Below are 23054 nucleotides of genomic sequence, written 5' to 3'. Positions count from 1 at the left end.
CACCGAGCTGTTTCAGAACTAAAGATGGACTCTCCTCTATAATGGTAGCTTCCGGTTCGTCTCTGAATCCTTCCTTTTTCTATTGAAGTAGCAGCCATGAGGTAGGACCGCTGTCCATGGGAAACTAAAAGTCTTGATTTAACTGTTAAAATGCACACTTGTTAACCTCACATCACTATATTAAGATATCTGAGATTCCTGTCTATCGATACATTAAGTTTAAAAGTCCTTCCAAAATGAAAATCCCACATTTTTACGTGGCTCTGTGTAACACGATGTAGCAGAAGGAGAGGCCATGTTGTCAACCCGGCTAGCCGTTAAACGTTAGCTGCGCGGCTAACGGACACTTGGCTGATGATACTCTGTTAAACTCCATTAAAAATGTACTAGTTATGTGACATAGAGTTAAATACACCTTTAGAACATAAATGTCCACAAGTTAAGTGTCTGACTGGATGTTGTGTGTGTGTCCTGCAGCATGCTCAGGCTCCAAAAGAGGCTGGCCTCCAGCGTCCTGCGCTGCGGCAAGAAGAAGGTCTGGCTGGACCCTAACGAGACCAATGAGATCGCTAACGCCAACTCCCGTAAGTATAGAAACAAGTCCGCAAGTAGTTTGTTCATCAATAGTAGCGTTAAAAACCTTTGCTGAGATAATGATGTGTAGATCTCTGACTTCTGCCTCCGAGCGTAAAAGCTCTTCGGCACCACCACAATTATCTAACAACGTACGCTGGCGTGTTACACTTACGTTGTCCCATCAAATACAGGATGGTTAAGGAAGAAATTATGATCAGTTAAAGCTGCAACGATTAATCTACTAGTTGCCAGCTATTTTGATAATCGTTCAATCGTTTTGAATCATATATTTAGAAGAAAAAAGTCTAGTCCAGCTTCTCAAATGTGAAAATTTTCTGGTTTCTTTAGTCTTTTATGACAATGAACTGAATATCTTTTGGTTGTGGACTGTTAGTCAGGATAAAACAAGACATTTAAGGACATCAGCTTGGGCTCTGGGAAACCAAATAACTAGTTGAGAAAATAACTGATAGATAAACTGATAATGAAAATAATCTTAAGTTGCAGTTCCAAAAGTTCTCTTTTGAAGCTTTAACATGCATTGTGAGACTGATAGGTGTTTTCCAATAGTTTAGTATTGCATGGTCAACACTGAAGCAACAGATGACTTATTAGGAGGCTGCATTCAGACCTAATTCAGCAATGCATGAAAAATGGCAGCCTATTCATTTGAATGGGGGCAGTGCGTTTACGCTGCGGGGTTGGGTGGGGGGCATAGTGCTCAGCAAAAAAAAAAACCACAGCAGTCATCTGGTAAAAAGGTGAACCGGGCTCAACTTTTTCCACAAAGCAACCTGATGTTATCTGGCAAGGTACTGTGTTGGCCAGTCACACGCATGCAACGCAAATTCAGGGTGGATGAAAAACACAACATTTCCCACCGTGACAACTTTGTAAAATCCTGTCTGAGAGTATTAAAGACCACTTTGCAGTGTTTTGGCTTATGAAGTCCTTAATTGCAATTAATCTGTAACTCCAACTTCACTTTCTGGATCATATTTCATTGTCTCACTGGTACCTCATACAACAAACCCCAACCACCACAGACCCCTGCACCATAGTGCCGCACAGCCGGTTTAGGTCTGAATGCAGCCTGTGGGTATCCTATCCTAAAATGCAGATTTCTGTTATGTCCCTAATGCAGATTGAGTGTCTTTTAGTAGACCCTCAATGCCTGCTAATCACCCACTTCCTTCACACTTCATATCAATTTTTAACAGATGTTAAAATTTGTAGTCTCAAGGCCAAGCTGAGATATCTCTAGAAAGTTCCTGCAGAGTCATAGCAGAAATGATAAAACTATTGTCCCAGACGGAGGAGGATTGGTACTCCTAGTGACCGTTAGACCAGTCGTCTTGTGTAAAATCAACAGTGCTCCGCTTTAATGTCAACCATGAAAGCATTTGCAAGTGTTAAATAGGTGAAACTTTTTGGATAAGGTGTGAATTTGAAAAGATCACGGTTTATTTAGTCTGACAATTGTATTAAGTGGCATACACCAGATAAAAGAAATATAAGACAAACCCACAGTTGAAAAATAGAGATAAAACGGAGTAACCTCTCAACTTTATACTTCATTGTAATATAAGATCTGTAGAACTTTTCTAAACCCACCAGCTGCTGTATGATGGTGTAAGTGTAGTTCATTTTTATGCAATGCAAACGTTTTCTGAACTTACTTGGTTATTGTAGCTGAATGAAATTAACTATGAATGTTGCTACTTGTCTGATAATCACATTCACACTGCTGTTTGTTTCTCAAGTTTTGGGTAAATATTTTATGCCCGACACCAGTGGAACCTTTGTATTATTGCATCTCTGTAGCTCACTTTTTTTTTTCTTTCCTTCTTTTCGTCTTCAGGCCAGCAGATCCGTAAACTGGTGAAGGATGGTCTTATCATTCGCAAACCTGTTACGGTCCACTCCAGGGCCCGCTGCCGCAAGAACACGCTGGCACGCCGCAAGGGAAGACACATGGGTGTCGGTATGTTGAAACTCACATTTATGAATTATAATATAATCTATTTAAAATATTACCTGCCAAACTAGCTCAAATGAACAAGGAAAACTAAGGAAGCCATCTGTTTGAAACGGCTTTAAATTATTTAGTAACCAATCTTGTGGAAAGACAAGTTGGAAATCTTACTACCTGGTTCAATCAGCGCAGTGAAGTTGACATGCCTTTCTAATCCCTGTGCTCAGGTAAGAGAAAGGGTACAGCCAACGCCCGTATGCCAGAGAAGCTGACCTGGATGCGCCGCATGAGGATCCTGCGTCGTCTGCTCCGTCGCTACAGGGAGTCCAAGAAGATTGACAGGCACATGTAGGTTCATGAAATCTTCGTCTGTTGTTGCTCCTTCTATTGATGAAGTCAGTCTCTCTGCACCAAAAGTGTTTTTTTTTCAATCAAAATGCGGAGGTCATTTTTCCAGGGCTGCTGATGGCTTCAGAATTATCAACTTGAGCCTTTTATTCAGTATAACAGGTCATCTGGTGGTGATGTCATGCTGCGTTCATGTCGTATCAGAATTATAGTAATTACAGGTTTCCGACTTGTAAATAGTGTTCAAACATCCAAGGTGTAATAACGATTTTTCTGAAAGCTCTGATATGTCCGACTTGGCTTGTGATAATGCCTGAGAACCAGATAAATATGGACGCCTCACAATCAGCCGGAGACCAACATCAGTGTAATTTAACCCAAGTTTAAGGGATATAGTGTTGTCAAATCTTCACATGATCAGCTCTATAATCACACTGCCGTCTTGATGACGTGAAAGCTCACAAGTTATTAACATGGGAATCTTTTCCATCTCAAACATCCAGCCCATATGATGTGAACATGTTTTAGTCCACGCAGACCCACAGTCTAATGTCTGGTGTACAGTTTTTAAAGTGTTGCATTAATTTCCAGTTTGTTGCACTGGATTTATTTTACACAAACCAAATCGCTGAAGTTTTTTTCCAAATCTTAAATCGAGCTCAAGGAAACTTGTTGACAGTGCTGCTATTATACACAAACATACCTGAAAGATCAGTTGCCTTCAGTTTGTGTATTCTGGTCTTTTTCTTAATTCCTTTTCCTTCCTTACTCTCTCGTAGGTACCACAGCCTTTACCTGAGGGCCAAGGGTAACGTGTTCAAGAACAAGCGCATTCTTATGGAGCACATTCACAAGCTGAAGGCAGACAAGGCTCGCAAGAAGCTCCTGGCGTAAGTCTCCACCCAAACTTAATTTGTTGTTTTGTTGAAAGGCAGTTTGTATTCCGTACTTGTTGTGAGGAAATGTTGCATTTAGATACTCTCTCTCTCTCTCTCTCTCGGGGCAGTGGTCTCATTTTGCTCTGCACTTAATTGTGTGTGAAATGAAAGACTTTCAGGGATTCAGACTAAAGTCCTTTTCACACTATTTAGAGGAAAAATAGTCATTTAAATTCTCCACAGTGTTGACTTGTGTGGCAGATAATAGTTGAGCTTTGTCAACTGGGTTTAGGATCGCCCAGGGTCCACTAAAAACTAACTAACTGAATGAATGGAACAAACATAAGACTTAAAATGAGTTCACATATATCAGATTTACTCTCAAAGTGGTTTTATTTTTATTTATTAATTTGTTTATTTAACAGGGACAGCATTAATAAACATTGCCGTAAATGCAGCAGTCAGCCAAAAGCATATTTTTCATCCATAGTCATCAGTGGGAACTTAATTGCATATGAAATGACTCATATTTAAAGTTGCAGCAGAGGTGGGAGAGACGGTTATAATTACATACAGTCTGTCTGGATATGAACACGCTCTTCTGTCCGTCCTTCCCACAGTGATCAGGCCGAGGCTCGTCGTTCCAAGACAAAGGAGGCCCGCAAGCGCAGAGAGGAGCGTCTCCAGGCCAAGAAGGAGGAGATCATCAAGAACCTGTCCAAGGAGGAGGAGACCAAGAAGTAATCTGGCTCTCTCTCCACGCTGCCTGACTCTGCCACCAGTCAAGTGCTGACAATAAAAGTGTACATAAAGACAGCGATGGTGTCCTGTACTTTCTTCCATAGTGCAAAACAGTAATTTGGAGTAAAAAGCTGGTGGGCTACTGACTCCAGTTATCACAAATCTGTCTGGGCTGTCTCTTTCTTACTATTTGTCAAACTAATGCAGTTATCCATTATTCATGAGTACATTGTGTAGTACGTGTTGTGGTGAATATCAGTTACTGACAGTATGGGGTTTTTTGTGTGTTATTACCACTCTGGTTAAAATGTATTCCATCTGTAGTGAGATCAGAAGAACAGTTTCGGCCTCAGTAACCTCGAGTAATGAAAAATATCTGACCGCCAAGTTGAACATGAGTGGAAACTTTCTGAGTCTGCAGGAGAACACTGGAGATTTGTCAAAGATCAAGAAGGTCTGAACTAGTCTGGGTTTTTAAAGACTAAATCTTTTGAAGACAGCTACTGAGAAAATATGAAGCATCGGCCAAGAAATGCCAAGTTCTACTAATAAAACCTGTTTTACATATAAAAATTCAAATTTCCATATTAAACCTGGAGTATAACGTGATGATTGAGACAGTCAGGGATGTTTTGACTGTTCTGAAATACATGCTGACAAAGAAATATCTAATAAATTACTTTATGACACTGCTGCAGTCTGTGGCAGTGATAGGTGACATTTAAAGGGTGGAGAAAGTCCATTTATTTTATTAAAAACAACTGCTCAGATTTATTGGCATTCCCAGCTACACCCCCGCTGTGGTCTGGCTGCAAAGACGTGAAAAGCTTTTTTTTGTTTTTTTCTAACAGCAGAAGGAGGCAGAACAGTAAATCAAATTCCTGCCGAAGAAGAGAAATGAGTGCAGATGTTGTTGGATTTACATGATGAACTACTTAAAACATTTACTCATGGATCACTTAACTAGCTTTATCTGCAGATCAAGAGTGCTTGGATGTGATTGAAAGTTGTGGAAAAAAAGCTAAAACTTTTAAGTTTTGAACACGGACAAGAAGATAGAAATGTGTTTGAAGCAGCAACACACAACCAAGAGGTATTAATCAGCATGTAGTAAAGCAATTTCAAGAGTAAACAAGTCATATAGATGAAATCTTAACAGCTATTTAGCTGCAAGCAGAATAATCCCCATGAGAAATCAGATACAACAAAAGAAAACAAACACTTTCCATACAGGCTGAGAGTGACACTGCACCATCATACTGTACTGACGCACCACTGTTCCACTTCTGAAATATGGCATTGAATGCATATTGTCACACAATTTTACTATAAAATGTATAAAATATACTGGTACAGAGCTCATGATTGAAAAATATCTTGTAGTTCTGGATAAAATGGAAAATTTCAGCAGCATATTTTATAAACGGTGAAAAATGTTCTCGGCAGAGGATTTGTTAGAAGGTAAAAACAAGCTGAGGTGAATAGTTCCCTCAGATATGGGAATGTTTTATATTTCTGGAGTTGGAACAGATGATTAATATGCAAACATTTGATAGAACAGGAAAGATGTTTGTCAGTTGTGGTTTTAGAATGAAAATATCTTGCAATTTGTGTCATTTGTAATATTAAATTTAGTTTGAAAGCAGTCTTTGTATTGCTTAATCTTGTCCCCACCGCCCCCCAGGAAGTTTTCCATCTGACCATACAAGATTTCTACAGAACTCTGATTTCAATCCAGTTATGATTAATTTTATTACCTACTCTCTGAGGAATGCTAATCCTTCTATTAACTTTCTGTGTGGTCACTGTTTATGACCTATAGTGACTCTTGTCCCTGATCCAGAGCAAGGATAGTTTAGTTTTTTAAAACTATTTTTTATTGAAATGTTAAATCTGTAAATAATTCTGAGGCATACAAGATAAATGTCCTTTTTAAAAAAATATTTTAAGGTTTAATTAAGGTTTGTTGCCACCTAGTGGCTGTAGCTGGAATGAGACATCAGACAGTTTGATATAATTACAACGGATATCCTGGCTCGTGGCAGTGATGAAAGAAGTACGCAGTTCTAAAAATACTACTGTAAAAGTAATAGCACTCATCATGCACAAGAGCCCATTGATAATGATGCATATTATATTATTGGATTATAATTTTTGATGCATTGATGTGTGCATAACTTTGATGTTGCAGCTTAAGAAATTACAATTTGTATAACAAATCAGTATTTATCAGTTGATTACATTTTGTTGTAATAGTCTGATGCAATGTAACTAATAACTATTGCATTCAAATAATTGCAGTGAAGTAAAAAGTACAATATTTGACCTCAAAATGTAGTGGAGTAGAAGTATAAAGTTGCATTAAATGTTACCAAAAAAGTAAAGTTGTTAAAATACAACACTCGAGTAAATGTACTTAGTTAATTTCCACCACTGAGTGTTGGACAATACTGTTAAACAAATGTGTAAAACCTTTCTTGTGATATAGATTTAAAATAACAGTGAGTTTTGTATTTGACAACAATGGCATCTTTAACTTGTTGGGACCAGATTTTTAAGTGATGATGATGACATATTTTACTTATACTGCGTGCAGTGACTGTTAATTGTACATTCATTTCCAGAGAAACTGTCAGAAATGTTAATCCACCTGTCTTCTGGTTTCAAGGCGTGTGTTTTTTTTGCGGTTTGTTCCTGTTTGAAACCTTCGAGTGGTTTGACTGGCAGGAACTTTCTGTTTATGCAACGGCTGAATGCAAATGTAATTGAGATAAGTAGTGGGTGGCAGCTGATCTGTCAAACTTGTTATCACGCAGTATTAGGAAAGGACATAACTTGTTATCACACTGTGTTAGGAAAGGACATTTTACTTCCTGTTATCTAGAGAGTCAAATAATCCTGAGGTGCCTTGACATGTGTTGATGTATAAACTGAAACGAAGGGATACAAAAGTATTTTCTCATTGTTACACACAAGCTATCTGCTCCATTCAAGCTATTAAGGATTGATTTATAATACTTTGGAATGGGGGGAGGGGGTCTCTCATGTCCATTATAACAATAACAGGATATGTAAATAATTCATGTGCTCCTCTAAGTGACTGTACATATGTATGCGTGATAGCTGCAGCAGTATGTGGTGTGGTTTTGGTTCACCATGTCTGTATTTCTGTGTTGACATCACTGCTCAGTTCCGTGTTTTGGTTGTGTGTGAGTGCTTATGAGACACACAGAGTGGTAACATTTCCAACAGGCACGAGGGTAACCAGGCCTCATGCTAAGCAGCCGTGGAATGCACGGGGATCAGCTGTTCCTCGACCACATGACCCCATTACTGCCCCCCTCAGGCCCTCCTCTTCCATCACACCTCCCTATAGAGCCATTCACCAGTCACAGCCGTTGCAAGTGGAGTGGAAGGTGGTGACAATTAAAGGGCTCACAGCTGGAGAAAGCCCATGAAATTATTCCATCAGGCGGCTGTGAAATTAAGTCCCACAGCTCGTGATTAGATCTCCTGGAAACAGGAGTTAAAATGCACAAAACTGTCTCAAATAATGCCAGAAGACTTAAGATTGAGGCTCATACAGTTTAGAAGTTTACATAGTTAGTTTAAAAGTTTAAGTTTAGTTTAAAAGATTCTGTGGCCTGTTGGATGTACAGCATAAGTGGTTCCCAGCCTTTTACCATTAAAGGACCCCCTATTTTACCACTGGGTAATCTGAGCTCACAATCCTACTTCCTGTGTAGGAAGTTCGTGTAAAACTAACATTTTCACTAAGACAGACATGTCAAAGGGTTTTTTTGGCCCTGCTTGTTTCCGTGCTTGTGGTGAGAAGGTGGCATTGCGGAAGATGGTGGTATTTATTATCTGATTTACATTTTTGATCTTTTGATTGCATGGGGAAATGCATCTTTAAAAATGCAAAGTTGTCACCTTATATTCATCTGTTTATTCCTCAGCCTTTGTACAGGTCTGTCATCCAGTATCATACTGTATGCGGTACATCCGCTCTAAATACATTACATCCTCTTATCTGCATCAGTCACTACTCATTTACAGAAAGTCACACCCTCTCTAATAGAGACAGAGATAGCGATCCGATCTGTCACGTTTCTCAAAATGGTCATGATGCCTGTGTAACATTTTGGCACTGGAGTTTCTGCTTATCAAGTTATCACAGGTCAGAGTCAGACAAATGTGAAAATAAATGTTTATCCAGCCTGACCTAGTAGGACCAGAAAAATAGACAGTTAACAATGACAAGAAGTGTCAGTTTTGTCACCTGCTGCATATTATCTGTCCTTTTTTTTTTGTCCTGATATGATAAAAACTAACCATCTTAAACAAAAAGACATCAATTTAACAGGAAGTTCTACGTGCATTTAGGGGAAACCCATCATTAAAGGATGTAGTTCCGGTATGGAGGCAAGCCCGGTAAACATCCTCAGCTTTTTTGTGTGCTTTATTCAAGGGAATTACTAGTTGCAGAAGAAGCAGAGCAGCAGCAGCAGCTTCATCATTGCTGAGGGAGGTGTGAGAAGGACAAGGTAAAGAGATTTATTAGGTGCTGTTTGAGTGACAATGGGACCTTTGTCTATCTGTCTGCCATGTGATAATGTCACGTGGGTCTTTAGAGAAGTACCTCATTTCACCCAGCAATCTCTTACCCTACTTCTTCTCCTTTATAGCCTGCCACCATGAAGCATGCTGTACTCAGACTTCCTGTCAACAGCAGCTGGGAGGGTCAGGTGGGAAACATGCAGGCACAAACACAGAGTCGTGTTTCCATCACTTCAGAGGACATTACATTGACTTACATTACTTTCCTGGAAACTTATCCTAACCTTAACCACCACATGCCTAACCCTAAACCTTACCTTAACGTACATAACCCTAAACTGACCTTAACTTTAAAGTCTTCACTCTAGAATTAATGATTTACATTAAGGGGACTTGCTTTTTGTCCCCTTAAGGGAGGCAAGTCCCTGCAACAGATTTACGGCCCCACAACATGAAGAATACCTGGACCACACAAACATAAACACACACTTGCCCAGCACTATGCAGACATCAACTGCTGACATATGCAGAAAATTTGTATGAATTGCAGAAGTTTTGCTTTGCACTGAATCCTCCTCCTCTCTGCAGATTCATGAGAAAAAGTTACCTCTCAATTACGCAATCATCAATCACTGAGAAGAAGATAACAGCATGATTCATTCATGCTGAGTAAAACAGACCGGGGGCTTTCTAGAGGCACACAAGAGCTGCACAAGGGTCAGAAATCCATGTGTTACAAGATTACGAATGTCATCTTGAAAAATCACTTCTTTGGCTATAATGTGGTTAAATAGCTTATGGAGTCTTTGGATGGAAATGGCATTGTCTGTAATAAGCTAAAGTGCGCGGGAGGCTGCAGGATGGCCTGTAATGAGGGGAAACCAGATGAGAGGTCTGGATATTTGATTTAACAGAGCGCCAGAGAAGCAAGGTGTTTGCTGCTATACCTCTTCAATGATACAGTAGTGGGGCTGTGGCTCCCCTTTTCTTGCCCCACAGCCTTCTTATTGCTTCCATGCTGGAGAGAACAGTTCTTCCCACATTTCTTTTCACATTCCTGCTGGTGTCACATGACGCATGAAAGGTCATGGGTGTGTGTATTCTCCCAGAGTCCTCACTCTCATGGTTGAGGTTGTTATCTCTCTCCTGATCAAATACATCCAGGAAACGTCGGTGCTGTAAAGAGCCATTTATGTTTGTTTCCAGTCCAGGACGAGATTATCTCAGGTCTAGAAAAAAAAAACCCTGCACAGAAGGAAACATTGAATATCAGAAATGATGCAAAACCCAGAAAGTACAGTCATTATGGCACCATTGCCAGCATAGCACACTTTCCCCTGTGAGAGGCCTTTCATGACTGTGTGTTTGAGGTAAAAAGCAGGTTAAGTATAACTTTATATTTCCTCAACAACCCTTTGTTTCTATTGGTACTATTAGCACGATGATATTAGTTTCATAAACCTTCTTTATTGATCATTCCCTGTCTTTTGTCTGGCCACAGCAAAGCAACCTCAAACAAGCCCAACGAGGCAAGGTTACTGTAAACCCTGACGACTGCCAAAACAAAAACTTTCCAAAGCCTCTGTTGTTATGGATTTTCTGTGTGTGGGGTGGTGGGACTGCTGTGGTACAATTCAGCTTACACAGCATGGAGTTACAAGGCGTTATGACTTTAGGGGAAGGAGCTCAGCATGCAGTTTTCCACTCAAAACCGAAATCAGGAGGGATAAATGTAGGGCGACTGGGTGTGGCCATCTGTTTGTGGGAATTTATTGAGAAATGCTCCCCATACGCTCAATATATTCCCCATAACTCTAACATTTCCTCAAAGCTTTTATTCCCCTTCCATCACAGCTGGCTTCACAGCTCCCAAATGAAAGCCAAACAACGGATGAGTTATGCCTCCCCTGGGCATCAACTCACCCACCTCTCTCTGCCTTCTGCTTTCTCTGTCTAGCTGCCTCAGGCTTTCTGCTCATGTCATTTCCACCGGTTGTTACGTTGCATCATTGTTTCAGCCAGCAGTGCTACCGTGTGAGAACCAGGTTCCCATCTCAGCTGGGTGAAGACTTCCCTTCCTTGGCCCCCAACACCCTCCCACCTATCAAACTGAGGAACACTCTTTTATTGTCAGAGAGTAGTTGTTAAGGCTGGCAAAGTTTCACATTGGAATAAAAGAGGCTTGTGTGCTTGTAGGTAAGAGTTTGGGGGATATTAATAGTTGCTATGATTGGATGGGAAGCCTGTGCCCGTTGCCTGCTCTGCCACTCATTGGTTTGAGGAACGAGGAACTCATTGGTTTCCTGACACACACACACACACACTAGTCAAGAGGCAAACTGTAGGCTAATTCAGTACTGGGCACTCATGTTACTGCCTCCTTTTTGTGTTACGGGGAGAGGGGCTTAAGGGGTGTGGGCGGAGGATGGCTGGGGGAGGGAGGGAGAAGCCGAAAGGAAAGGCTGGGGCTCCACGGAGGGGGTGGAGTACAGAAGAAGCTTTAGCTTTGGGACTACACTGAAAAGTAGGATTGTGAGTTTTTTTGTGTGAGAGGAACACATGAGAAAAAGAGAGACAGAGGAAGGAAGATGGGTGGTCCAAAGAGACATCTCAAGGATTAAAGAAGGATGTGGAGCAACAAAAGACCGATTTCAACTAAGCTGACCTGGACACAAACAGAAAGAGAGGGAAGACAAAGTAGAGGTGCACAGAAGACAGAGGATTTGCCTGAACAAGAACAAGAACGAGCCGTCAGGCTGATAACTGAGGAGGCATGTCTTACTCACTCAAGGAGGAAGAGAAACAGTAAAGTCAAATCAGACAGGAGGAAAGAGGGGGGTGGGGGGTGGAGGGATAAAACGAAACATAAGAAAGCACAGAGGCAAAAGATTAACACCATTCAGAGAGAGAGAGAGAGCGCGTGTGTAAGGTACAGCGAGAGGCGAACGAGCCGACAGAGGGAGGTTGATAGAAAAGAGATAACGGGTGTTTAGAAAGGTGAAGCAACGCAGAGAAAGGGACAGAAGGTGAGGGGGCGAGTGGGTGAAGTTAGCAGGAAGGGAGAGGTATGAGGGAACTGAGTTCACATATCTCTTTGATCTTCATTCTCCTCTGTTTGGGGAGCCTGCTGACCACTGTCACCTGGTACATACTTGACAAGTAAGTGTCGCTTTCCCAACCACCTATTGTATCTGTGCTTTCATATCTTGATTCATTTCACAATACTACACATTCTTAAAAGTAAAGATACTAGCAGAGAATTTTGGAAAATGAACTGAATAACTGACAGGTTAATATGTTATATATATGTTATATATGTTTTTCTGGTAACAAGTTATAATAAGGGTAGAAAACATATATTTAAGTAATGCTTAACTACCTGCCAATTTACATTCATTCACTGATTATCTATTAAGTGTCAACTAATCACATAAAGTAACGTGAGTCATGCATTAGTTTGGCATTACTTCTGTATGATTTGTACCCTTATTATAAAGTGTTCATATGTTTTCTATGTGTGGGACATTGAGTGAGGAAGTACTTGTTTTTTTTATGCAAACAGCCTTGTTTGCGTACCCAAACAATGAATCTATAGAGTCACTTAAAATAGAATTGGAGAGGCTGGAACAGGAGCAAGCACAAAAACACCAATCTGAAATGAAATGCTCTTTTGCAGTCTCTCATAAGTTGTCGGATTTTCAGTCTTATAGTCCTACAGGTGTAGGACTCTGTGAAGAATGGGAATCAGGCAGATTTTTAAAAAAAAATCTTAGCTCTTATGTTCTTGTCAGAAACGTAACAAAACAGGAAGAGAATAAGCTGTATTTACAAGCAAAACATAGCCTACCACAGACCACAGACACTGCCATGGACATACGTAGATACATTGCTGAAGTGTGGAACAGTAACAAAGGTCTGTGTACACTGGTTGTTCATTTATGATTTGCAATGCTGACAATTTTACTGCTACTCTTTCCTCAGTCGATAAGAATCCCTGAATGCAAAACTCTATTTGCTTCAGTGTTTATTGATGAATGTGCAGGTTAATAGGGTGCTAGTTTTGCAGTGCTGGAATACATTGTTGAACTTTCTCGGGTCAAACTCAGCAAATAACAAACACCAGATATTGGGAGGGTGACAACCTGATGACCGTGTGGGTTTACCTGCATTCTTACATTCACTTTTAACTTCCTCAATCAATCAACTTTTTTCTTTGTTAAGATGGCATGGTTTAATGAAGCTGTCTGTCAGTTATTATTGTGCCTGTTATTATCATGGGTGGATATCCAAAGCAGATATAAGCAAGGCAATGTAATTAGCTTGGTACATTTCAACAACCAGGCAACTTGGAAAACAAATAAGTATATTGTTAATATTCAAGTTGGTTTAATGGTTGATAGGTGTGTCAGGTGTGGTTCATACCATGGCAGTCAGGCGAAACTGCATGTCATGCTAACGGATGCGATGGAGTGCATGGGCCATCAAAGTTCAACCTTTTGATTCAAGGGCAGTTAAAGGTACATTGGGTCAGGACTAGAGAATAGTGTTGCCGGTTACAGTATGAAGCTCAGTGGATCCAACTGCAGAGCCTAATGATAGGTCAAAACATCATTTAGACATGAATACTGGGCTTCCATAGATATGTTCACCCAACGTTTAACATATTTCACCATGTGTATTGCAGTAGAAATTACTAATTAAGAAAAGGTAGCTTTTAAGACTGCAGAATAATCAGACAAAAAGTGTATTGGATTATAATCGCTGAGTTTACCTTTAAAAATATCTGGAGAGGATCTTTAAGTGACTTTTTTTATTTATGCCTTCACCAAATTAAGTCCGCGTCACTACCAGGTTTACAGGTGCATTAGGTGTGTCGTTTGCGCAATAGCATTCAACTGAAACTGCCTGTCGCATAACTTGATGTAGATAGTATTGTAAATGTAAAAGTTGGGAAACATGCCGCCAATGTTATATTCTCTGATTCAAGGGCAGATAAAGGTACATTACGTCAGAGCTAGAGTATAGTGTTACCTGTTACAGTATGAAGCTTAGCAGATACACACTGCAGGGCCTAATGATAGGTCAAAACATCATTTAGACATTAATACTGGGCTTCCATAGATATGTTCACCCAATGTTTGTCACATTTCACCATGTGTATTGCAGTAGAAGTCACTAAGTGAGAAAAGGTAGCTTCTAGACTGCAAAATAATGAGACAGAATACACTGAAACATGGGTGCCAGTGGAAAAGTACTTAATGTCACTATAAAAATCAATCCAATCCAATCCACCATTTTTATTTTATTCAATTTTATTTTTCTCTCCTTTTGAATTAAGTTAATACTGGTAATTGTTGTCTTCTTCTTCTGTCAGTGCTGCTCTACAGTATTAACCTTGTATGTTACCTGTGTTGTAAGATGTGAGTACAGTGAGAATTGAAGGATAGTAATAATGTTTATGACTGATATTGTTTGACGGGTGGGGAAGAAGGTTTGGTTCAAACTTTCACATTTGTTCAGGAGGGTTAACAAAGGTAGGACTCAATTGTTTGTTAATTAATTGTCAGAATTCTGTATTTTCTATTTTTCTGTTTACATTTTTTGTGAGTCAATTAGAATAAGATAAAAAAAAACAAATAATATGCCCACATCAGATCTAACTGTGCAGAACAGGATTTTCTTCTTTGCTGACATAACAGACAGATAGTCATGAAGCCAACGCAACACAATGCGGGCCCCTATCAGATTCGATTGTCTGTGTTCTGGCCTCTGCATTTTTCTCATCTTTGTGTTTCTGCAGTGATATGGAACCTTACAAACCACCTCCTCAAAGAAAAAGCCCTGGCAAGCTTTGTAAAGACTGCAGGTGAGAGTTAACACGCGTAGTTTCTCTTTTAAGTTCCCTTCCACATAAAATGTGTTTTGTTAATCGTTGCTTCAGTTGAGTCGCTGTTTGAGCAGAGTGCAGAGTTTTGACACTAGAAAGCTGTTTTCATGTTCATCTGGTGAAAGTGGAAAGTTTCTCTGTGCTTGTTGAAAATCCAATTTTAAAGGACGGGCCTATGAGGCGGATTTATGGCATCACAACTAGTTTGGAGGCCAATCATGGTCCAGTATGCAACTCACAAATGTGATGTGGAAACTAGAAGCTTTCAGTGCACAAATACTGATAATGGACTTTACAATGAAGTAGGAGACATATTGTCTCCAGCACTTCAACTTCTGTGATGAAATATATTTGCATATTCATATATTCTAAAATTTTTAGTGAGGGAGAGGAAGTAAATGCCATTTTAAAGATTTTAAAGTCTTATTTTGTGGAAAAAAACATATCAGACACACATTATTGTTCCAAGCAGAGTGTTTTTATATGTCTTAAAGGTAGAGTCAGTCATTCCGCAGAAAGCTTGTTGATATAACAACACACCTAAACAAATATACTACTCTCTTTGTGCTCCTTTAGAAGCTCCGCCCCCCAAATTCATGGGCACCCATTGTGAAGGCAACGGCCAAAAGAGAAATATGACAAAATCAAACAAATGTGCGGGGTGTGAATTTTATTAAGCCGTAAAGTTATGCATAATTAAGGATGTGGCTGCTTTGAGTGACAGGTTGCTAGCCGCTAGGTGGTTTGTTTCAGCAACCAGGCTTCATTCGGCCCACCTCAGCTCCACCTCTTTGCCCATTTTGGATTAGCGGGGAGTTAGGTGGAGTCAGGCACTGCCAAGATGGCGATGGCCGGAGCCACCAACTTTGAGCTTCAAAACCACTCTTCAGAAACCAACACACAGAAGGGACAACTGGCGGGCAATGAGGAGATATTGAATTTGACAAAAAATGTATTGAATTAGAATCACTGACTTTACCTTTAATACATGCCTGGAGGGGATCTTTAAGTGACCTTTTTGTTTATGCCTTCATCAACTTAAGTGATGTAACCACCAGAGATTACAAATTTGACTGTGTGTTTGTGTGTGTGTGTGTGTGTGTGTGTCTGTGTCTGTGTGTCACAGGGCAATTATCAACAAAGTAAAAGAAAGTTACTCTCAAACCTGGAGGAGGCAAGAGGACAATTACCAAAAGTTTAGGTAAAAAAGCCAACATCTTCTCAAAGGTTTAAACAAAGGTCCATGTGAGCTTTGTGTCCATGTTGTTTTGGTAGAAAGATGAAGAACTAGATGTAAGGAGAAGCGAAAATAAAAAATGTGTGTTACAATAGAGGAACTTGACATGCAACTGTTCTAAATATAACCATTTATAAAGTAATTTGAGTTATGGTGACAGAGCGTCTTTACTGAGGACCCAAGACTGCTTTCAGTCAGTTCTGTCAGTCAGCTTTGCTATTTAACAAAGTCCTTGTGGTTCCCCAGATCTCAGCTGAGAACCAAGTGCAATGGCTTCGATAAGGCGATCATCACCCAGGCCAACACTCCTATTGGAACAAAGCTTGTATACGACGGGGAAAAGAAAAGGACCCTCCTGGTGAACTCTGAGATTTTCAGCACCTTTGCAAAGGTATGCTACTCGTCATTCATGAATATTATCACAACATCAGCTGCTTGCTTGGTGTCTTGCTTGTTCCTCAAGTGTTGTTCCACAGTGATTATTTCACTGCTTGTCATGTGTCCGCTCACATGTTGGCTCTTTGATAAACATGACACAGACTGGTTTATTTTTGGTAAGGTGCTGGTGTTAAACGGAGCGACGCACACTTCTTTCTGTTTACCCCAAACACTAAATACATGTTGGTTTAATCATGTAACATGCTTAAAGCAAATGTAGTGTCTTGTAGCAGTCGCTTTATACGTTTATTAATTCTGCAAGTCTGTGTTGTGTAAAACAAAGAAAACATTTATCTTCTGCATTTTAAGAATTTGTTATGAAAAATTTTAAAAAATATATAAAATATTTTGGGAAAAACTTTTGGTTTGCCCAGTTTTGAACGGAGGACTTATTGATCTATACTCAAATGTTTTCATATACGTTTCATATAAGGTGACTTCAGCATATGCTTTAACACACATTTAGGGACATTTTACAATGTGAGAATAGAAAGTAACTCTGTGAAATCATTTTTGTTAATGTAACTAGAGAGGAGTTAATCGATAATGACTTTATAATTGATGAATGGATGATAAGTAACATAATAGCAGATACTGTAAATACCTCGTAATTTATTAAGTAATTACAGTATATGCTAGTAATCTATTACTAGGTAATAAATAAATATCTTCGACTTGACATACTGAGTTGTTCCTGATTAACTCTGAACCAGATGCTGAGCTGCACAAAACAGTAAGAACCCTTTAATTATTAATTACTTAAATATTGTAATATTTAAGTAATATATTAAGTAATATATTAAAGTTGCCAAGCTTTTTCTTGAAGTGTGGCAACCGCTCAAAAAAGACAAATGACAACCTTTCATTGTGACATAAGCCTGTAGCATTACACATGGACACAGGACCATATTTTTTTTTAGATAAAATTATTATTATTATTATTCATATGGGACCATGTACAATATTAAACAGAGTTAGCTTAAAATTAAATTTTTTTGGCAGTTCTTTGGCAGATCACAATTAAAACATAAACGCTACAACAACTAGACAAACAACACAGGACACATATTCCTACACAAAGTGAAACCAACAAAACTCAGAGTCAGAAATGACATTAAATCGGCTTTTTATCCAAAATTGTTCATTTAAATGCTTTTTACAAAATTAGAATAAATATAATTATGAGCCACAGAGTGAAGAGCCATGTCACTTCTTTATCTTCTGTCTTGTGAAAAGATTTCTTATCATGGCTATAGTATGCACGTGTCTCTTCACCATCTAGAGAGTTCACTCAGTTATATTGACTGTTGAACTTGCTGTTCAGTTCACATCCTTATTGCATTGATTTTGAACACAATAAACAAGACAATAAAAACTGTGAATACAAAGTACAAAGTGTAATTTGTCCCACTTGACTTACAAAAAAAACTGCAATATCCTCCTCCAGTATGTCAAAATAATATATTTATACTAAAATAATAATGATAATAATAATAATAATAATAATAATAATAATAAGAAGAAGAAGAAGAAGAAGAAGAAGAAGAAGAAGAAGAAGAAGAAGAAGAAGAAGAAGAAGAAGAAGAAGAAGAGGAAGAAGAAGGAGAAGAAGAAACTTTACAGCACTTTTCAAAATAATGTTACAAAGTGCTTTACATGGTTAAAACATTTAAGTACTAGAGATAAGAAATATAATCAGACAATTAAAATAAAATAAAACTTGAATAAAATATCCCTGGTATAAGATTAAAAATAATTATAATGGAAATTATAATAAAGGATGTCACTGACTCTACAAGCCTCAGATCTTCAGACAGGGAAATCCAGAGCTGAGTGGCCTTGACTGAAAAAGTCCGGTCACCTTTGATCACCAGTGATTGCACTCTGTGTTTCTTTCGCAGTTTTTATTGTTGTATCCATCTTCTCTGTCTTCCCTCGGTGTAGTTTTTATGGTTTTATTGTTTTTTTTAATTTCATTTCTATTTTCTTTTTCTTTTTTCTTTTTGCATTGTACAGCATCTTGTAACTCTGGTGTTGAAAGGCGCTTTATAAATAAAGTTTACTTATTTACTCACTAGTCTTGAGCCGTGACATATGAACAGCCAGAAGGGCCCTAAAAGCATGTATGACCTTCTCAAGATCAGGATGAGAGAGAGAAGATTTGATTTTTGACTATTATAGACTATTTATAGTAATAAAATAGTAAATTAAATACATTAATTTAAAAAAGCCACTCAATTCACCAAATGAAGGAACTGGGAACAGATGGACTTGAGCACTGTAATATTTTCGCCCCAACCCAGCATCCAAATAAAAAAGCTGAACATGAACTAGATCATATATTATTTTATCACCTAATGCCCCTGTTGCATGTCTGGGCAAGCAGACAGTTCAAAAGAGCACACCATAAAACATTGAAATAACACCTTTAATTACTTCACCCGTAAATGAATCTTATGTTTGCTTTCACGCACAACGGAGTTAGCTTTTATGAAGGGTGACATCAGCAGGTATTACCACTTTGTAGTGAAAGACATGACTCCGGGGCTGTTGCCAAGAGAGGACTGATAACCACCGTTGGTTAGAGTCCACTGCTCATGTATATGGCACATGTTCTCAACGTTCTCAGGTTTTGTGTGTAGCTGATTTGGTTTTACGCACAAGATGAAGATGATGTATATCATTGAAGCTCTTGGTATGTGTCTTGGTAACAGTGCGGTCAAACATTTAACCACTGTATAAATCCAAACTATTCCCAGGCCACAATAAAGTGTTGCTAAAACCTCGATTTACATTTTCATAATCAGTGTGAAAACCATAATAGCACTGAACATCTGAGTCTTTGGTGGTACTATGTTTGTTCTGCCCTGAGTAACCTGCAATGAGGTCTAACATCTGAGCGTAAGAGGCTACATTTTGTTTCAGGAATCACATTATAAGTAATGTGTTCACTCCAGCGCTGGGTATCAATCCACAGGCTCTGAAGTCTGCCTTTTTAGACCAAATATGTCATAACAGTCTCACCAGGCCTGTCCTGTTTTAAAGGCTTTGCCAAATATGGCTGAGAAATGCAGCCTTCTTTTGCCTGATTTTTTAGGGAACAGCTGATATATCCTTACTAACCATAGTAACAATAAAATTAATCAAAATAAATGTATAGATGTCCCTCCCTCAACGTGTTTTTTGTCTTCAACGCACAGTATATCATAAACAGTAGATACAATATCTTTATTTTGTTTAATGATAGTAATTCCTTGTCTTTTGAATTCAGGAGCATCCTTTCTTAAATAAAACATGGGACACGTGCGCTGTTGTCGGGAACGGAGGGATCTTGACCGACAGCAAATGTGGAAAGACGATCGATTCAGCTCAGTTTGTTATGAGGTGAGACAGGTGTCCAGTGTAGTTAATTGAGATGCTGATGACGATTAATCAACAAAAATTATGCTCATCTCTGTTGAAATTCCATATAAACATTTCAGTTTATTCTTTGTTGTTTGTTCAGGTGCAATCTACCACCTTTGAAAGATGGCTATGAGAAACATGTGGGCATGAAGACTGATCTTGTGACAGCGAACCCGAGCATCCTCTTTGAGAAGTGAGCGAGCGAATGAATCTCATTCGATTGTCATCAAGTAATATTCCTCCTCTCTTGTTACTTCACATATGCTGTTTTTTTCCCCAGGTATGGGGCTCTAATGGGTCGTCGCCGTCCGTTTGTGGAGAGTCTGCAAACCTACGGAAACTCCCTGCTTCTCCTTCCCGCCTTTTCCTTTGGCCACAATACTCCTGTGTCCCTGCGGGTCGTCTACGCCATTGAGGATTTTAAAAGCCCTACTCGTCCCGTCTTCTTCAACCCTGAGTACCTTCAGAGTCTGGCTGCCTTCTGGCGCAGCCAGGGCCTAAAAGCAGGACGGCTCAGCACCGGTTTGATGATGGTTAGCATGGCACTGGAAGTCTGTAACAATGTGCAACTGTATGGGTTCTGGCCCTTTAGTAATCACCCACATGAACTCTATTCCCTGACTAATCACTACTACGATAACAAGAAAGCTAAGGCAATCCACGCCATGCCTACTGAGTTTAACCTTTTGCTGCAGCTGCACACTCAGGGCGTGCTCAAACTTCACCTGGGAAATTGTTGACCATGTGCAAAGTAGTTCTCAGACCAGGGGACAGCTGACAGCTCAGGAGCACAGTGCCTTCTCTGTAGCCTCTGGATGAAGCCAGTCACTCATGAAGTCATTCATGTACTTTTGAATGAATGGATGTATCTATTTTGGATGATGACATGGAGGAATTGGGTCCAAGCAAGGTGGATGCAGAAACTTATAGTTAATACTAAGCTGGCCTATCAGCAACCAAGACATTTGCACTGAAATCAAAACGCACCAACCATAAGACTGTAAAAATCCTGCGAACAGTCTTGCAGTGTATTTACAGCTGTATTTATTACTACAAATGTTCCAGCTGGAATCTAGAGGGAGTTATTTTGATTTAACTGGGAAGCCTTTGTGAGGCCTTGGTGGGGGGTTTATATTGTAGTGCCTTATTTGATTGATCATGGGAAGTTTTAGATCAAGCTGAATGTAATTTTAAGAAAATCAAATACCTCCTTTACTCAAAGATTGTCTGGCTGTGAAAACTCTAACATCTTATGAAAGCACCAGCACATTGAATGTAAAGAATCTTTTTTGACATTTTTGTTAAAAAGCACATCAGACATTTAACCACTTTGAAAAATATTACGGTACCTTTACATACTGATCACATTATTGTTATATACAGCCGGTGCTGGGAGTGGATGGGATCATTTCTGCTCGCTTGTTTTAATTCCGTTTGACTGACGCTGGTGGATGTGGTGCAAGGGAAGGGTAAAGGGTTGTTTCCCAGAAGCCTTGACTGGAAACCATCATGCTTGCAACTCTGTAGGCTGTGGTTATCAGATGACCATAAATGAGCGTTGAAGGCAAGGACTAAACAGGTAAATAATATCACTTGTAAACACATTCAGGAGATCTTTTCTCATTGAGTCAAAACTTGTGAGGGTCTTATTCAACTGGGAGTATTACCAGTCACTCTCATACTTTTAAGTCTTACAGTGACTTTTTGGTGTCATAGAGATAAATTATGTACGAGATGTAGGTGACCAAACTTGAGAACTCCTGGTGAGTTAATTTTGTGAATGTTTTGTAATTTTGTTTTGTTTTGTTGTTTTGTAAACAACACGAGGTGAGAGGGAAAATGAAGCTGAAGTTAATAAATATTTTTCAGAAAAGTTACTTGTATGTATTCTTTGGCTGGAGTGGAGTTCACTTGTCTAACCAGACGGAAAAAAAAAAAAAAAAAGCTTTTCCCCTAGACGTCTCAGTTTGCATGATTTAGTGTCTTTGAGCCATTAAGTGTCCCAAACCTGCCAAGATTTGTCACTGGGATGCAGTATTTCTACTTACAAACAGCACATGGGGCCAGTTTTAGGGCACAGTTTGTGCTCGGTGTTCATGTCATGGCTGGATAGAGATTTATTAGCTATTGATTCTCATCTTTTTTTTGCTACGGTTTGGTACAAATTAGAACCTGGTGTAAGATATATGTATAGTATGCTGGTATACTGTGTTTGCAAATGAATGAATCCATTGTTATATTTCTTTTTATTATTTGGCCTCATGTTTTTCTATATTTCATACAGCTGTGATATCAGTGGCCGATACATTACTGAACCTTCCAGTTCACTAAGTTTCTTCTGCGTGCCCTGCTGGAGGGCATCCCACCGTTACATGAAGACCAGACATGCAAACATCTGGATGATTAAAGAAAAAACAGACCAGGGAAGTCTTGGAAAGCACTGAAGCAGTTTTTTGTCCCTATCTTCATTCCTTGCCCACAAATTGATAATGGTAGCTTGTGTGCGCCGTCTCTAAAATGACATCCACGTTGGGTTAGTGCATCCGGCCAATTAGGCCATTAATGGAGTGAAATGTTTGTTTCTTTTTAGAGAAAATAGCCCGCTGCCACAAGTTGCCATCCAAGAGAGTGCTCATATCGGCAGTGACCTCATTGTACATCCAGCTGGAGCACTCTGCACATTCCCAACGGCCAGTCTCTCCAGGGAAAGTTTTTTTAATTTTTTATTTCAGAGAATCACAAAAACATACTTTCCATTTCCATTTTTGTTGTCTCTTCTCCAGGCAGTTTTGGCTGCGAAGTCACTAATAACGACAGACACACGGTGGAAAAAGAGAGTGAGGGCGCATATTCATCTTTATGCATGTCATATTTTCAATTCCTAAGTGTCACTGGATGATTTCTTAACATTTTTCATGGTTCAGTCTGTACTGAGGAAGTTATTTTATGTTATTGAATGTGATTTTTCAAAATCAGTGTCGAATTGGAACAAACACTGAGGTCTTAATG

General features: G+C 39.3%; 2 protein-coding genes across 2 annotated transcripts; both read left to right on the top strand.

The window, feature by feature from the left end:
• Positions 1–4593, top strand: rpl19 (ribosomal protein L19). The gene is made up of 6 exons (XM_044332357.1): positions 1–101; positions 478–584; positions 2438–2560; positions 2779–2899; positions 3679–3789; positions 4398–4593. Exons 1-6 carry the CDS (start codon positions 97–99, stop codon positions 4519–4521), a joined length of 591 nt encoding a protein of 196 aa, XP_044188292.1. The 5' UTR covers positions 1–96; the 3' UTR covers positions 4522–4593.
• A 6963-nt stretch (positions 4594–11556) lies between these two features.
• Positions 11557–21914, top strand: st8sia6 (ST8 alpha-N-acetyl-neuraminide alpha-2,8-sialyltransferase 6). The gene is made up of 7 exons (XM_044332358.1): positions 11557–12237; positions 14879–14944; positions 16092–16166; positions 16449–16593; positions 19912–20024; positions 20146–20238; positions 20326–21914. Exons 1-7 carry the CDS (start codon positions 12146–12148, stop codon positions 20783–20785), a joined length of 1044 nt encoding a protein of 347 aa, XP_044188293.1. The 5' UTR covers positions 11557–12145; the 3' UTR covers positions 20786–21914.
• Positions 21915–23054: the final 1140 nt, after the last annotated feature.

Source organism: Thunnus albacares, chromosome 17 (assembly GCF_914725855.1).
Source record: "Thunnus albacares chromosome 17, fThuAlb1.1, whole genome shotgun sequence".
In the NCBI taxonomy this organism is placed as follows: Eukaryota; Metazoa; Chordata; class Actinopteri; order Scombriformes; family Scombridae; genus Thunnus; species Thunnus albacares.
Note: the sequence above shows the minus strand (reverse complement) of the source record. Positions and strands in the feature narration are given on the sequence as shown.

Excerpts from the sequence above, each read along its gene's own strand:
- st8sia6 (XM_044332358.1), top strand. The coding sequence starts at position 12,146 with ATGAGGGAACTGAGTTCACATATCTCTTTGATCTTCATTCTCCTCTGT. Across the intron at positions 20,025-20,145 it reads TCAGCTCAGTTTGTTATGAG|GTGCAATCTACCACCTTTGA; the intron begins GTGAGACAGGTG and ends TTGTTTGTTCAG. Across the intron at positions 20,239-20,325 it reads CCGAGCATCCTCTTTGAGAA|GTATGGGGCTCTAATGGGTC; the intron begins GTGAGCGAGCGA and ends TTTTTTCCCCAG.
- rpl19 (XM_044332357.1), top strand. Across the intron at positions 2,561-2,778 it reads GGGAAGACACATGGGTGTCG|GTAAGAGAAAGGGTACAGCC; the intron begins GTATGTTGAAAC and ends CCCTGTGCTCAG. Across the intron at positions 2,900-3,678 it reads AAGAAGATTGACAGGCACAT|GTACCACAGCCTTTACCTGA; the intron begins GTAGGTTCATGA and ends ACTCTCTCGTAG.